This window comes from Cololabis saira, chromosome 11 (genome assembly GCF_033807715.1).
Source record: "Cololabis saira isolate AMF1-May2022 chromosome 11, fColSai1.1, whole genome shotgun sequence".
Classification (NCBI taxonomy): Eukaryota; Metazoa; Chordata; class Actinopteri; order Beloniformes; family Belonidae; genus Cololabis; species Cololabis saira.
Window position 1 is genome coordinate 11,370,722 of NC_084597.1, and position 16,627 is coordinate 11,387,348.

Below are 16,627 nucleotides of genomic sequence, written 5' to 3' on the forward strand. Positions count from 1 at the left end.
GCCAGAAATTATCGTGATACATTTTTTAGTCCATACCGCCCATCCCTACTCAACAGTGTAATTGGGGGAATCGCTTTTAGCAAAATCTTCCTTTCAATAATTTGTGCTTCTTTCTCCTGTTCAGGCAAACGTCAGTCTGGTCGGTAGCATTGATGTGGAAAGGGTCACGACATTATCAAAGCAGTGTGTGGATGCCTTGAAGAGCCTGTGGAGAGACCCGGGGATTCAGGAATGTTACAGTCGGAAGAGGGAATACCAGCTCTCAGACTCGGCCAAATAGTGAGTGCAAACAGACTAATAATTCCTCCGACGTTGTCAAATAGCTCCTGGTGCTGCATTTGCCAGCCATCTCTTTCACGGACTCAGAACTTTAAGTTCAATTGTTTTTTCCATTTAAGGCCGTGGGCAAGAGGCTTGAAAGCAAACCCTTACAAATGTAACTATTGAATAAATAAATACATTTTCGTTTCTTGACTCTGCATTGTCTTCCTGTTTTATTAGTTATCTGAATGAATTGGACCGAATAGCTGACACTGCTTATCTGCCGTCCCAGCAAGATATCCTGAGGGTCCGGGTGCCCACGACGGGCATTATAGAGTACCCTTTTGACCTGGAGAAAGTGGTGTTCAGGTGGGTGTTTTACTGCTTTTGTTTTTCCTTTACGTTTGTTTTTTAAATGTATTTATACTGGTCTAAATGGTTTCATTGCAGCAGCTGGTCAAAATTACAGACTGTGAATTTGGTCGTCACCTGTTATGTATTTTTTTTTTTTTTTTTTTTTTTATCTTTCTAGAAAAAAAAAACAACATACAATGACAACATGGACACAAATAATCAAAAATACGAATTATGCATTACATATATATATTATACATTGTCCCTTTTTTTTTTTTATAAACACACAGAACTAAGAACAGAGTCTCTGTAGAGTTAAATAAAAAATAAACAGATGAGCCTGTTATGTATTTTATAAATAAAATTATTATTATTATTATTATTATTTGTATTATTTGTATTTATTTATTATACCTACAGTTAGGGCTGGGCGATATGGCCTTTTATTAATATCTCGATATTTTTAGGCCATGTCACGATACACGATATATATCTCGATATTTTGCCTTAGCCTTGAATTAACACTTGGATGCTACAATCACACCAGTATGATGATTATATATGTCTACATTAAAGCATTCTTGTTCATACTGCATTAATATATGCTCATTTTAAACTTTCATGCAAAAAGGGAGAATAGGTCAAATTTACCAAAACTGTATTTATTAAACAGTTACTAAGTAGTGAGTGGCACAAACATAAAAAGTGTAATTTCAAAATAGAAAGTGCACGTTGCATCTCTGACTCTTCTGGTCCTGGTTTGACCTGGTTTTACCTGGTTTTACCAGAATGACCAGGTTTCACCAGGATGAGCTGCTCTGAGCAGCAGGGGCCCCTTAGAGCAGGGGTTCTTAACCTTTCTGACGTTGGGGCCCAATTTTTTCAGTACAGAGTGGCCCGGGGCCCATTAAATATAAACACTGTATAGCAGGGGTATTCAACTAAAACTTTAAGAGGTCCATTTAGAGAAAATTTACTCAAGCGAAGGTCCAGAACATCATAATATATATATATATATATATATATATATATATATATATATATATATATATATATATATATATATATATATATATATATTATGATGTTCTGGACCTTCGCTTGAGTAAATATTTTAATTAAGTTTTAATAAAGTATATATATATATATATGTGTGTGTGTGTGTGTGTGTGTGTGTGTGTGTGTGTGTGTGTGTGTATATTCAAGTAGCCTCATAGTTGTATCAACATCTGCATCTGACTGTTATATTAAAAAAAGTACATATTTGCCAATTAACATGTTTAACTTGAATTAAACATATATTTTTCTCTTAAAAATAAAGTAGATTTTATTTTATTTTTCAAATGCTATCTTATTTTATTTCTCTACCAGCAGTTTGAATTTCCCCTTTTCTTTGTTAATTGTCTCAACACATTTTTATACTAAATTAATATAAACACATCTTAACAATTTAACAGTTTTGCAGTTTCTCTTTCTTCCCCTCTTATAATCTTATGCCCCCACTTTCTGTTATTCAGTGAGAGAACTGAGCTCTAACTTCTCCTGCCAGGACTTTAAATCTGGGCTGGATGGTGTCAGGTTCTCATATGCATGTGGAGGTGCTCATTGATGAGCCTGAAACGATATTTAGTTTTAATTATGTTCACTGTGGAGAAAGCTGCTTCACAGCTGTATGTGGACATGGGCAGGATGTTTTAAAATGGTCAGTTTATTTTTCTGTGACTTCAGTTCAGACTTGAGTGGATATGTTTGATGAAAAACTTTGTGTTTTGTTTCAGTGGCGTTTTACTTTCGCACTTTGAACGCCACGGTCTCTGAACGTATGAGACACTGGTTTTGTCCCAGTGGGAAGACTGAACAGGATGAATTTGTCCATTCCGGGTTGCATATTTAAAAATACAGCGAGGACAAAACTTAGTTTGATTTTACTTTAAGTTATTTACATTAATAAGTTGTCAGGACTCAGTGTGTCGGGATTCATCCGAGCCTGATCAGCTGCGACGGGCACAGCCCGCACCGCAGCTCTCTGGTCGCGCTGCAGCAGTTACTTTACGATGCTTTTTCGAAAGCCCGAACAGTCCAGTCCAGCAGACACGACAGCCCACGCACATCTACCATCCTTCAGCAGTAACGACGGAGCCCACCGCCCGAGCGGCAGCCTCAGCCGACCTCCCCGGCCGCGGGGACGCGCCGGGATAAATGAGCACGCCGCGCTCGCTTGCTCTGGGCGCAGACCCAATTAATCGATCCCTAATCCTGGCGGATCTAAACCTACTCTGTGCAAAATGAAGGATTTTCTCTGCAAAGACACACCATTTCTCTTACTATTACACGTACAGCTAGCCGAGTGTCTTCTTCTCCTCATTTGGTTGGGAGTTGCTATGCAGTCCTGCGGCCCTCGCGGCCCACACGTACAAAACTGAATTTCTTTTGGCGGCCCACTAGATGGCGCTCGCGGCCCAAGTGTGGGCCGCGGCCCTATGGTTAAGAATCACTGCCTTAGAGCACCTTTATATTAAATTGTAGGTGGAGGGACTGCAATGTTACGGCGTAGGGTACGCGGCGACGCGCACTTACGCCGTAGCTCTGCGTTGGTGTAACGCGGGACCATAAATCAGCCTAAAGGCTCGGCTGCGCGTGCTCTCCACAGAGCCGTTCGCGTCGTGCGAGGAGAAAACGTCCCCTCCCGTCTTTACTAAGCCGGTTAGCTTTGAAAAGAGTCCACCGCGCGTAGCAACCGCGCAGATGAGCTCACGGCGCAAACAGGCCGAGTTTGGGAAAGTTAAAGTTAAAGCGGGGAAGTGACCGGCGGTCCCGGAGAGCAGCACCGACACCTGCAGCTGGTCGGGGGCCAATGATAATGCACACACGACACCACGTGACTGACATGTGTAACAGGGTGCGCTTGTTTTATGTCTCAGAGAAAGAGAGATGAGACGAGAGAGCGAGAAAAGCCTGTAATTTAATGCCCGCGGCTAAAAGCAAATGCGTGAAAATTTATACTCGAATATGCACGATAGAGTCATTTTGTACATCGCACAGAGTAGAAGCCGAGATACATCGGCTATACTCGATATATCGCCCAGCCCTACCTACAGTGACACAGCTTGAGTAACTCAATAACAAATGATACACTCGAATAAATAACTGGATTCCTTAATTTTTTTATTACTTGATGCATTGTTCAGTATACACAACTAAAAGATCTCTACGTCAATAGAGAACAATTCCCATAAAGAAATTATATTGTTGCAGTATATCATAATGATAGAAAGCCTGTTCTATATATTTCTAATGGAAAACTGAAGAGGAATTGGAGGAATAATTGGATTTTTGTGTTCTTGTGCACCTTACAGTCCATAACAGTCATAAATTGAGCCCTACTAACAGAGTGGGAGAGGGTTTTTTTACCGGCTAACGTTTAGTACAACTGGCAAAGAGAGTGAAACATATGAAAGCAACAGAAACGATGGAAAAAGAAGCTTACGGCAGGAATGGCTGGTGAAATCATAGCTTTTTGCATAGTAGCGTTGTTAGCTGTAATGTGGCAAATATATATATAATATAAATAAATGTAATATAAATAAACACTTTTTTGTCATGCACTGGTCAAAGTAAACAAAAGCACTGTACATGTTATAATGGCACCATAAAACAATAAAAACATTTTTATAAAAGCAAACACTTGACTAACAAGTCAACAGACACATCACACTCTTAGCTGTTAGCATCCGGTGACTGTGATGCTAACGGACAAAGAACAGCCAGTCATAGGGCTGTGCGATTAATCGATTTTAAATCTAAATCGGATTTATTAATCAAGACGATGTTAAAAAAAGGAAAATCAGAAAATGGATTTTCCTTTTTTGCAGCTGGCTGCATTACAGACAGAGCTCGTCTAGTCATCTTTGTTTGGTCAAGAAAATTGTAAATGTTGTCACTTTACTAAACTCAAGGAGGATTTACAGTATCTTTCAATTGCACTTCATTCCCAATAGGGAAATTTGTTTGCTATTTTTCTTATATAGATAAAATAATTGAAACAATTTATTCCATTGTCTTTTGTAGTTTTACCCAAAAAAATTGAAATTGAAATCGAAAATCGGGTTTTCAGAGAAAAAAATTGGGATTTTATTTTTGTCCAAAATCGCCCGCCCTAGCCAGTCAGGTAAATTTACTTAACAAAGCTTACCTCGTTTGGGCTGCTCAAGCTGACACAGAAACCAACACATAAAATGCTAGTTTTAGCAGTTTTAACAGATCATGTTGCACTCAGACGGCAGAGATCAGGCAGAACACGGTCTAGCGTGTTCGTGTTATGTCTTAATGGACAATGAAGTGCTTTAAAACAAGTACAGGTAGAGATATTCCAGTACCAGTTTCTTTCTGATACCCATTCTGGACGATACTAAGGTATTGCTACCATGGCAGTGGTATTTTGTTAAATAACAAATTTAATGCCTTTTTTTAAATAACTTAATTTGAAGTAGGGCTGGGCGATATATCGAGATTTTAATATATATCGATATATTTTCAAACGCGATATGGTACGAGACAATATCCTTTATATCGATTTTAATTTCTTTTTTTTTCTTTTTATGATTTTGATATAGCTTATTTTGTGACAAATTGACTTGAATGTTTTATTTGAGATTTGCACAAATGTTTTGTCATTTGCACAACTGTCAACCTCAGTGGAAAAGTCTGCCTGTTACTGTCTACATTGTATTAATTGCACAGTGTATTTTAATTTAATTGTTATGCAGGAAAGGGATATTTGTTTTATTTTATTCTAGAAGCATTTTTATTCTATGTGCAAGCAGTTTATTTTTATTTAATTTGTTTTATACATTTTGATATTGTGCAGACCTCTGTTAATAAATGTACCTGTATGACATTTGGCACGAGGCTTTGTATTAAAACTGACTGTTTTTTTAAGGGTTTGCCTCAGAAAAAAATGAAGCTAACAGAGATGCTATGCTATAATGCTTTGGGGGAAACCCCAATTATAGCACAGAAAAAATATCGAAATATATCGAGTATCGCCATTTAGCAAGAAAATATTGAGATATGACTTTTGGTCCATATCGCCCAGCCCTAATTTGAAGCATATCTATTAACTAGAGAGCATGTTCAGTTACGCAGTGAAATCCAACATTTTCAGCACCGATTGGTCCCCTAGGACAGTTTTGTTTTGGTTTTAGTCTGGAAACCACAGGCGTGCATAATGCATGTTGTATGCTGCAGTTTTCCTGGTCCGATTTTCCAGCTTCAAATACTAACAATGCTAGATAGCTAGCTCAGTCAAACAATGTAAATGTAGAACACGTAAATACTCAACCACATAATACCATTATTTTTGTTACTGTGAGTGTTTCCAATAGTGGTATTGAAATAACTCTAATGGCAAGTTTAATGAAAGGTCCCTCGCTCACTCACTTTCATCTTGTTTTGCAGTTTTGATTTAACATATGATAAAAATTAAATAAAAGCAGAGCCAAACTTTTAATTTTGTCTGCCTTTGATGTTGCTGCACCAACAGATGATTGTTTTATAAATATGTATATACTGTATTGGTTATATCATTGTATGTATAAGACATTACAAGATAATTGTGCCTGAACAGATTAAGAAATCAAAATAAAAAAAAAAAAATCCTAAATTCTGACATATTATGAACTGTTTGGGATTTTTTTTAAGACAAATCTTAATCTCAGAATGGGCTACATTATTATTTGTTACCCACAGTTAGGGCTCTGTGATTAATCGATTTTAAATCTAAATCGGATTTATTAATCAAAAAGATGTTAAAAAAAAGAAAATCGGAAAATCGATTTTCCTTTTTTGCAGCTGGCTGCATTACAGACAGAGCTCGTCTAGTCTTTGTTTGGTCAAGAAAATTGTAAATATTGTCACTTTACTAAACTCAAGGAGGATTTACAGTATCTTTCAATTGCACTTCATTCCCAATAGGGGAATTTGTTTGCTATTTTTCTTTAAAAATAACATTTTTGAAATAATTTATTCCATTATCTTTTGTAGTTTTACCAAAAAAATCGAAATCGAAAATCAGGTTTTCAGAGAAAAAAAATCGGGATTTTATTTTTGTCCAAAATCACACAGCCCTACCTACAGTGCATTTAAAGACTTAAATTATTTAATAATACTCAAATTTGTGTCTGCAGGATGGTGGATGTGGGTGGCCAGCGCTCTGAAAGGAGGAAATGGATTCACTGCTTTGAGAACGTGACGTCCATCATGTTCTTGGTAGCGCTCAGCGAGTACGATCAAGTTCTGGCTGAGTCCTCCAGCGAGGTGAGAAGCAGGCTGCTGCCTAAAAAGAGACTCTTACCCCATATCCAGAGTCGTTTAATGCTGTGCAAAGGATGAGAAAGAGGCTCACTTTGGGATATTAAACAGAAAAAAAAATCCCAGCGAAGGAAACAAAGACGAATTGTTTCCTTTGTTTAAAGCCAAATGTGTTAGGTGGAAATGACCCAGATTTCTGCAGTCTCTCTCCATTTAAAACCGTACTTTCCTTTGTGGCAGTGCACATTTTTCCCCTGCAGGGGGCGCTCTTTAGTCGCTATGTTAAGCACAAGGCACCTCTCAGCAAGGCTCACTCTCCCCTAAGAGATTAAAGCCAATTGAATTTGATCACAAGCACATGCACACAGGGGGAAAAAATGCTGAGGTTACTGTTGTCTTATGTCTTATTTAATGTTTCAGCTGTTGTTCATGTGTTTTTAAAAGAATCGAATGGAGGAGAGCATGGCCTTGTTCAAAACAATCATATCCTACCAATGGTTCAAATACTCCTCAATCATCTTGTTTCTCAACAAGATAGATCTACTGGAGGAAAAAATCATAACTTCACATTTGGTTGACTACTTCCCTGAGTATGACGGTAAGAGGAAACATTTGAACACAAGATGAATAAACGCTATTCATCCTCGTACAGCTACAAAACATGAGCTCATATGTAGGGATGGGCGGTATGGACTAAAAGATTTATCACGATCATTTCTGGCATTTATCCCGATAACGATAAAAATGATGATAAAAAAAATACCACTTCAACACTTTCTTTCTTTCTTTCTTTCTTTCTTTCTTTCTTTCTTTCTTTCTTTCTTTCTTTCTTTCTTTCTTTCTTTCTTTCTTTCTTTCTTTCTTTCTTTCTTTCTTTCTTTCTTTCTTTCTTTCTTTCTTTCTTTCTTTCTTTCAGGCTCATTTCTTTCTTTCTTTCTTTCTTTCTTTCTTTCTTTTTTTCTTTCTTTCTTTCTTTCTTTCTTTCTTTCTTTCTTTCAGGCTCATTTCTTTCTTTCTTTCTTTCTTTCTTTCTTTCTTTCTTTCAGGCTCATTTCTTTCTTTCTTTCTTTCTTTCAGGCTCATTTCTTTCTTTCTTTCTTTTTTTTCTTTCAGGCTCATTTCTTTCTTTCTTCTTTCTTTCTTTCTTTCTTTCTTTCTTTCTGGCTTCCTTCCTTCCTTCCTTCCTTCCTTCCTTCCTTCCTTCCTTCCTTCTTTCCTTGTTTTCTTCCTTCCTTCCTTCTTTTTTCCCTTCCTTCCTTCTTTCCTCTTGCTCTCTCCTTCCTTCCTTCCTTCCTTCCTTCCTTCCTTCCTTCCTTCCTTCCTTCCTTCCTTCCTTCCTTCCTTCCTTCCTTCCTTCACGTACATTCTGCGTCGATTTAACGCAGAACCATAAATCAGCTTTACACAAAAACGTCATCAACGGGAATTTATCATTTTTTATCGCGAGATGACAAATTCTTACCGTGGGGAATTTTTTTGACGGTTTATCGTGAACGGTAAAATATCGCCCATTCCTACTCATATGTAATTAGTTTGGCTTATTCTAACACAAACGGTTCTATTTGGTTTAAATTGACCAAAACTGATGTCACTGTTCATAAACGGCTTCTGCTCTCTTTCCTTCTGCCAGGTGCCCAACAGGACATCCAAGCAGTGAAAGAGTTCATCCTGGACATGTTTGTCAGTCTCAATCCAAACGAGGACAAAATCATCTACTCCCACTTCACATGCGCCACGAATACGGATAATATTCGATTTGTCTTCTGCGCCGTGAAGCACCACATCTTGCAGGGCAACCTGGAGAACCACAACTTGGTTTAAAATGCTGGTGATGCCGCTGTAATTTAATCGTCTTTGTATAGCAGGCAGGGGAAGGGGGGGTTCTGTAGTGAGCTCCTCCACACTATAATCCAAAACAGGAAATTGAGAAGCTTCAGAGCTTGTCGTCAGATCACTGTACTGCTGATGCATTTCAAATTTTCTTGTTAGACTCTTTGAAAATGGATGTCTGCAGTTATTATGAAGTGTGACCCGCCAATTAAAGTGCTGCCCTGCTGAGGAGTCTAATATAGCACGCACTCTGAAATTTATGGAGCGCTTTGTGGACGCTTTTGAACAGCAACAATGTAAATGCACATAGAAGGATTAAGAGGGGGTATTTTAGTGGCCTCAAAGCCCTTATGAGGAACTGTGATGTGCGAGATTTCTCCTTCAGGGAATCTGCTGGAGCGCCTCACGTCACTAACTCCATCAGTTTAAAACAGTTTGAAATGCTTAGTTTGTGTCATCTTGCCTGCGAGGGAAGAAGTTAACACTAATGGCACGCGTATCTAATTGCAGGTGTAACTCGGATGGTGTAAAGTGTAGAAATAATACTTGTGCTTCACTTTAGAGGGTTTCTGCAAATTTCGTTTCAATTGATCGTAAACTTAACGTTCATCTTTGGTAACATTGTTTCAAACACTTTTTGAGTGCATTATTGATGTAGTTTCCTTTTTTGGATACATAAAGGGATAATGTAGTATATTCTTTCAGTTCAGGGACTTTTTAATTGGAAGTTTTGACTAGTTTCTGTACCTAAAAAAAATAATTTCCCAAAAAGATCAGAGTTTACACTATTAGTCTAGGCAGAATTTCTGAAAATGTGCTTATTTAAAGTGCTGAAGGCATTTTGTGAATATTTACAATATACAACATTTCTAGGGGTATTAAGGGGTGCTGAATCCAAATCTGCTGTATATGAAGCTCAAAAATGTCCCAAAATGCCTCAAAATTGAGAAATCCAACACGGCCGCCAGGCTGAAATCTATTTTTCAGTATATCTTTTTGACTAAACAAGGTACAAAAATGAATTAAATGTACTTTTGTAAGTTTTCCTACATGACAACCTCTTTATCACTAATGACCACCTTTTTCTCTATACTTGTGCTGATTATTGACACGTGATCTAAATCAGGACAGGATGTTAAATTCCCATGTGTGAAAACCTGTGAACATTTAATTCAAGTTCGTAACTTTTTGTACATTTGTTTGTACATTTGACCTCAAAACAAAATACAAAGTAAGTAAAAGTAGCCTAATAACAATAATAATAACTGAGTAATTATTCATAGTTAAAAACAACTTTTTTTTGCAATATCTAAGCAGTTTCTTCACATTACATCTCAATTCTGAATATGGCATCGAATTGCCCATGTAGGAAAACTTACAAAAGTACATTTAATTCATGTTTGTACCTTGTTTAGTCAAAAAGATATACTGAAAAATAGATTTCAGCCTGGCGGTGGCGGCCATGTTGGATTTCTCGATTTTGAGGAATTTTGGGACATTTTTGAGCTTCATATACAGCAGATTTGGATCCAGCACCCCTTAATACCCCTAGAAATGTTGTCAGTTGTAAATATTCGCAAAATGCCTTCGGGGTTCTGATTTTGTGAAAATTTACCCTGTCTATATTATTTCTTAATGCACACCGGTCATGTCTTACGGTACGCTAAGCTCCTGCTGTGGTTATTTTCTATTGTAACTCACATCAAGGGCGTTGTTTTAAAGGTAAAATGCAAATGAGGGAACTGTTAAATGAGGGTTCAAACTCGTACGTTACTGATCCGAAATAATGCAGATCAAAGGTATCACATGCACAAAGAAAAAGCTCATATGCGAAGCCACTGTGCTAATGTTTACACAACAGTTTTATTCTTGTTTTGTAAAATTAATCACACTCTACTTTGTACTATTTAATTTATGGGCACGTTTTTGTGTTGCCGTAGTCTTTGAATGCAGTTTTACTGTTCTTAAAAGTAATTGAATAAATAAACCATTTTGCTCATTTGCTGCTCAGGTTTCTCTGTCTTTGTGTTCACAAATCAGCTCGAGTGTGTGCTGACAGTTTACCGTTCAAGTGTTTGTCTTTTTGGCTGTTTTCTATCGGCTCATCTGGAGCCGTGTTTGTCCTGAAATCCTCCTCCTGTGATTCATCCATCTGGCTGGAGCCCGCAGCGCTCCGTCCATATTTTTAGTCTCTTACACGGGGATGTAAAGTGTGCCAAAGAACCATTATATTTGGAGGACAGACACTAAAGTAATGTGGCAGTTACACATGTCGCTTGAAAGGATGGATTAAAGGGTTCCTTGAATCAAAAGCTTATTCTGCTTTCCAGTCAACATATTGTCCTCCAAATATAATATGCGCCAGTGCTGACTATTGATTAAAATTCTGCAAAGAGTTCCAGTAAAATAGTCCCAGCAAACAGAAAATAGCACTTAATTTACTATTTAAGCTGTGAGATATTTACAAAACAAGTCTGTTTAATACGTATTTAAATTATAATGAGGAAAACATACACGAGTGGTCTTCAAGGGGGGTGGTATGAATAATAATAATAAAAAAAAGGGAAAGCTTGGACACTGCAAGCATAATCAGAGCCGCTGCTTGCCAACAGGCGTACCAGGCAAATTCTTGGGGCCCCAACCCAGAAGTGGGCCCCCGATAGGGTTGCCACCTTTCAGAAATAGAAATAAGGGACGCCCTGATTTCAGCAGCGCAAGAGCCAAAAAAAAGCCCCAAAACTTCTAAACTGAATAAAAATGTGTTTATTTTATATGAAAAAACTAAATGCTTTGATTTAAAGTTTAAAGTGCTTTAATAGCATTGAACTTGCATGACTGTACAGACAGACAACCATACTAGCAACTGAAATATCCTCCTATGCTACGTATGTCCACATCAGCCCAGATGTATAATATAGCCTACAGGTGAAGAATATGGTGTAAAAGTTAATTTATTTCAATAATTCAACTAGAATATGGTGTAAAAGTAAATTTATTTCAATAATTAAACTAGAATATGGTGTAAAAGTTAATTTATTTCAATAATTCAACTAGAATATGGTGTAAAAATAAATTTATTTCAATAATTCAACTAGAATATGGTGTAAAAGTAAATTTATTTCAATAATTCAACTAGAATATGGTGTAAAAGTTAACTTATTTCAATAATTCAACTAGAATATGGTGTAAAAGTTAATTTATTTCAATAATTCAACTAGAATATGGCGTAAAAGTTAACTTATTTCAATAATTCAACTAGAATATGGTGTAAAAGTTAATTTATTTCAATAATTCAACTAGAATATGGTGTAAAAGTTAATTTATTTCAATAATTCAACTAGAATATGGTGTAAAAAGTTAATTTATTTCAATAATTCAACTAGAATATGGTGTAAAGGTTCATTTATTTCAATAATTCAACTAGAATATGGTGTAAAAGTTAATTTATTTCAATAATTCAACTAGAATATGGTGTAAAGGTTCATTTATTTCAATAATTCAACTAGAATATGGTGTAAAAGTTAATGAAAATACGGTACAAATCGTGTCCCGTATTAGTTCAATACGGGACGCAACATTTTTTTCTCAAATAAAGGACAATTCCGTATTTTACGGGATGGGTGGCAACCCTAGTCCCCGAGGGCCGACCAATTTTGGATCACAACAGACCAGTGACAATGAGAAAAAATGTCATCTTATGAAGCAAAGGGAAACCAGAAAAATGTTTGGAAACCACTGCACTATTTGTAAAATACTAAAAACACTAAAATGTCCATGAATGTCAAGGCCTCTGTGTGGTTCAGTTTGTAAAATAAATATTGAAAATGTCTGCAGATTTGATTATTGTACCTGAAAGTGTTACATTTCCAACATTTTGGAAAGATGGATAGTTGGAAATGTCAATAATAATACGGTAGAAATCTTGATGAACTGCTGTTGCTGAACTGGCGTCTTCTGGACTTCATGATGTCATCGTCCAAGAGGAGCTCCATCAGTCACTCACAACAACACATCTGAACGTCTGCAACAAGGAGTTTCAGTTTGGAAGTCTTTACTTTGGTCTTATGCAATCAAACTTGGGCTGTTTGGGATCATAGAGGGTCAAATTTAAAGGAGCTTGAGGCTCCTTTTAAGAAATGAGACTCTCTAGCGCCACCCTTCGCCACGACGGCCGTCGGGGGTACTGCAGCCAACAGTGAAGCCGGCACGGGAGAACGGGGAGAACGCGCATGCAGCGTCATTTGACGTCACATCCGCAGGACAGCGCGGGAAATTCCGGTCACAATTGCAGCACATTTTGCAGCACACAGCCTGTTCAAGGCAATGGAGAGATACACTAGAGGGCTCATTCTTTTTGGTTTGGAACGCTTCATCTGACATGATTACTAGAAAACTTAAAACGTATACACATTTTTTTTCATAAATCCTGCCTCAATCCTGCCTCATGCTCCTTTAAAGACCCCTTACTTCCTGCCTGCCTTCAAAAACATGGTGATGGGGCATAATACTGTACTATGAGTGTCATGGTGTGGTAGAGTTGGACCCAGATGCAGGAGACCAGGAGGCAGGAGTTCAAAAAAGGTGATTTATTGTGCCAATAAACAAAATAAAACTGCTGCAGAGCAGGATTAACACAAAACCCCAAGAGCTCACCAAAAACCTGACAGGATACATGGAGGACCAAACAGTACAGACCAGCAGTAGTGGAGTACATTAATGAAAAATCGTTCACTTTGTGGTATGTTACAACCAAAAACGTAATAATGGCCAATAACGTAATAACTGCCAATAACGTAATAATTTTGGCCATTTCAAATGTAATAAGGCCAATAGTGTAATAATGTGCCAATAATGTAATAAAACGTTTGAGCCAATAACGTAATAACTTTTTGCCGATAATGTAATAAGGCATTACATTATTGGCTGGTTATCACGTTATTGGCCTGGTATTAAAAAAATATTACATTATCGGCAAAAGGTTATTACATTATTGACTCAAAAGTTTTATTACATTATTGGCACATTATTACACTATTGGCTTTATTACATTTGAAATGGCCAAAATTATTACATTATTGGCAGTTATTACGATATTGGCCGTTATTACGTTTTTGGTTGTAACATGGTACAAGCGCCAAATTTGGTACACAAGTGCTTTTGGACCTACTATCTCATAAAAGTATGTTGCCCACTTGAACAAACAAAGTGGCCCCCATTTTTCAAGATGGCCGCCATTCGAAGTGGTTTGAAACAGCGTTTGAACTATATTTTGATTGAATAGTCCTATTCTGATGGTTTATACATTGAAATATGTGTTTTTGCACATGAGAAATACAACTCTGCATTTAGAAAATCAAAATTATTGAATATTATGATGATACAATGCGAATTAAATGAAAAAAACACTCACAAAGACATTAGTTTCACTTAAAGCTTTTGGACCTGTAAGCTACTTGTACGGGAGGCCACGTAGAGGCTGTCTTTGTCTCCCCCACTTTTCTTCTTTTTTTTTTTGTATAGGCTATTGCTACAGGGAGCAAGAGAAAGACCAGACAAGATATAAACAGAAGGGTTAACGAGTTGATCAGGGCAGATGGGAACAAGGGAAGTCAATACATAACTGAAACACAAGGACATGGGTTTCAAAATAAAACAGGAACTAAATAACAAAACCGTGACAATGAGGTTGTTTCACTGCTTCAGTCACACAGACCTCTTTTTGAATACATGAAAAAAACAGGCTCATGATGATATTCTGAGGAAATCTGCTGTCAGTCCACTATTATATATTATAATAAAGCAACAAAGCATTTAATGCCATATGATAATATTCATTCATTTTTTTTCCAAATACAAAAAAAGGCCCTACATGTACAGACTAAGTGAAAGACCTTTTCACCTGATACAGCCTGACCTGAAGAATGAAAAGAAACATTTCAAGCATGTAAACGATGACTGCATTCCTCTAAAGGGAAGTCCTACTGCACATGCTGGTTTACTGTCATGACTACTGGAAATGAGTCATTGCTGGCGGTTATACCTGTCCCGCAGCCATTAAATGTCTTGTAGGAATATCTAAAACAACACATGTGTGCATGGTTTTGAGTTGGCAGTACTGGGATTGGTCCTAAGATTAAAAAGAAAGAGAGAAGTCAGATTCCAGGGGAGGGTCCTGGGCCACCTCCAAGTAGGGTTGCCACCTTTCAGAAATAGAAATAAGGGACACCCGATTTCAGCAGCGCAGGAGCCAAAAAAAATCCCCAAAACTTCTAAACTGCATAAAAATGTATTTATTTTATATGAAAAAACTAAATGCTTTGATTTAAAGTTTAAAGTGCTTTAATAGCATTGAACTTTCATGACTGTAGAGACAGACAACCATACTAGCAACTGAAATATCCTCCTATGCTACGTATGTCCACATCAGCCCAGATGTATAATATACAGGTGAAGAATATGGTGTAAAAGTTAATTCATTTCAATAATTCAACTAGAATATGGTGTAAAAGTTAACTTATTTCAATAATTCAACTAGAATATGGTGTAAAAGTTAATTCATTTCAATAATTCAACTAGAATATGGTGTAAAAGTTAATTCATTTCAATAATTCAACTAGAATATGGTGTAAAAGTTAATTCATTTCAATAATTCAACTAGAATATGGTGTAAAAGTTAATTTATTTCAATAATTCAACTAGAATATGGTGTAAAAGTTAATTTATTTCAATAATTCAACTAGAATATGGTGTAAAAGTTAATTTATTTCAATAATTCAACTAGAATATGGTGTAAAAGTTAATTTATTTCAATAATTCAACTAGAATATGGTGTAAAAGTTAATTTATTTCAATAATTCAACTAGAATATGGTGTAAAAGTTAATTTATTTCAATAATGTAACTAGAATATGGTGTAAAAGTTAATTTATTTCAATAATTCAACTAGAATATGGTGTAAAAGTTAACTTATTTCAATAATTCAACTAGAATATGGTGTAAAAGTTAACTTATTTCAATAATTCAACTAGAATATGGTGTAAAAGTTAATTTATTTCAATAATTCAACTAGAATATGGTGTAAAAGTTAATTTATTTCAATAATTCAACTAGAATATGGTGTAAAAGTTAACTTATTTCAATAATTCAACTAGAATATGGTGTAAAAGTTAATTTATTTCAATAATTCAACTAGAATATGGTGTAAAAGTTAACTTATTTCAATAATTCAACTAGAATATGGTGTAAAAGTTAATTTATTTCAATAATTCAACTAGAATATGGTGTAAAAGTTAACTTATTTCAATAATTCAACTAGAATATGGTGTAAAAGTTAACTTATTTCAATAATTCAACCAGAATATGGTGTAAAAGTTAACTTATTTCAATAATTCAACTAGAATATGGTGTAAAAGTTAACTTATTTCAATAATTCAACTAGAATATGGTGTAAAAGTTAACTTATTTCAATAATTCAACTAGAATATGGTGTAAAGGTTAATTTATTTCAATAATTCAACTAGAATATGGTGTAAAAGTTAATAAAAATACGGTACAAATCGTGTCCTGTATTAGTTCAATACGGGACACAACATTTTTTTCTCAAATAAAGGACAATTCCGTATTTTACGGGACGGGTGGCAACCCTACCTCCAAGTCAGATTAGTCTGAAAGCTTGATGGTTTGGATAAAGGACAGGTTCTATGAGGAAGCAGGTGTGAAATGATGGTATCACCAGGGTTGTCTTGGATTGGATTTGACTTGAAATACTAGTATTTGTCTTTCTCTTAATCCCCTCAGGTGCTGCTCTGCAGCCACAGCTGCAGGTAAAACTCAGCTCCTGCATATTACAATACACCTGGCTGGCCTCCCAGTAA

General features: G+C 36.2%; 1 protein-coding gene across 2 annotated transcripts in view; it reads left to right on the forward strand.

The window, feature by feature from the left end:
• LOC133454954 (guanine nucleotide-binding protein G(q) subunit alpha-like) overlaps nt 1-10,753 on the forward strand; it is a 38,968-nt gene extending 28,215 nt beyond the window's left edge. For both annotated transcript variants that reach the window (XM_061733711.1, XM_061733710.1), the window contains 5 exons: nt 125-279; nt 502-630; nt 6,801-6,930; nt 7,369-7,522; nt 8,555-10,753. In XM_061733711.1, the coding sequence (XP_061589695.1) occupies nt 125-279; nt 502-630; nt 6,801-6,930; nt 7,369-7,522; nt 8,555-8,745 (759 nt within the window). In that variant the 3' untranslated portion in view covers nt 8,746-10,753. The remainder of the gene's footprint in view (nt 1-124; nt 280-501; nt 631-6,800; nt 6,931-7,368; nt 7,523-8,554) is intronic.
• The last annotated feature ends 5,874 nt before the right edge of the window (nt 10,754-16,627 follow it).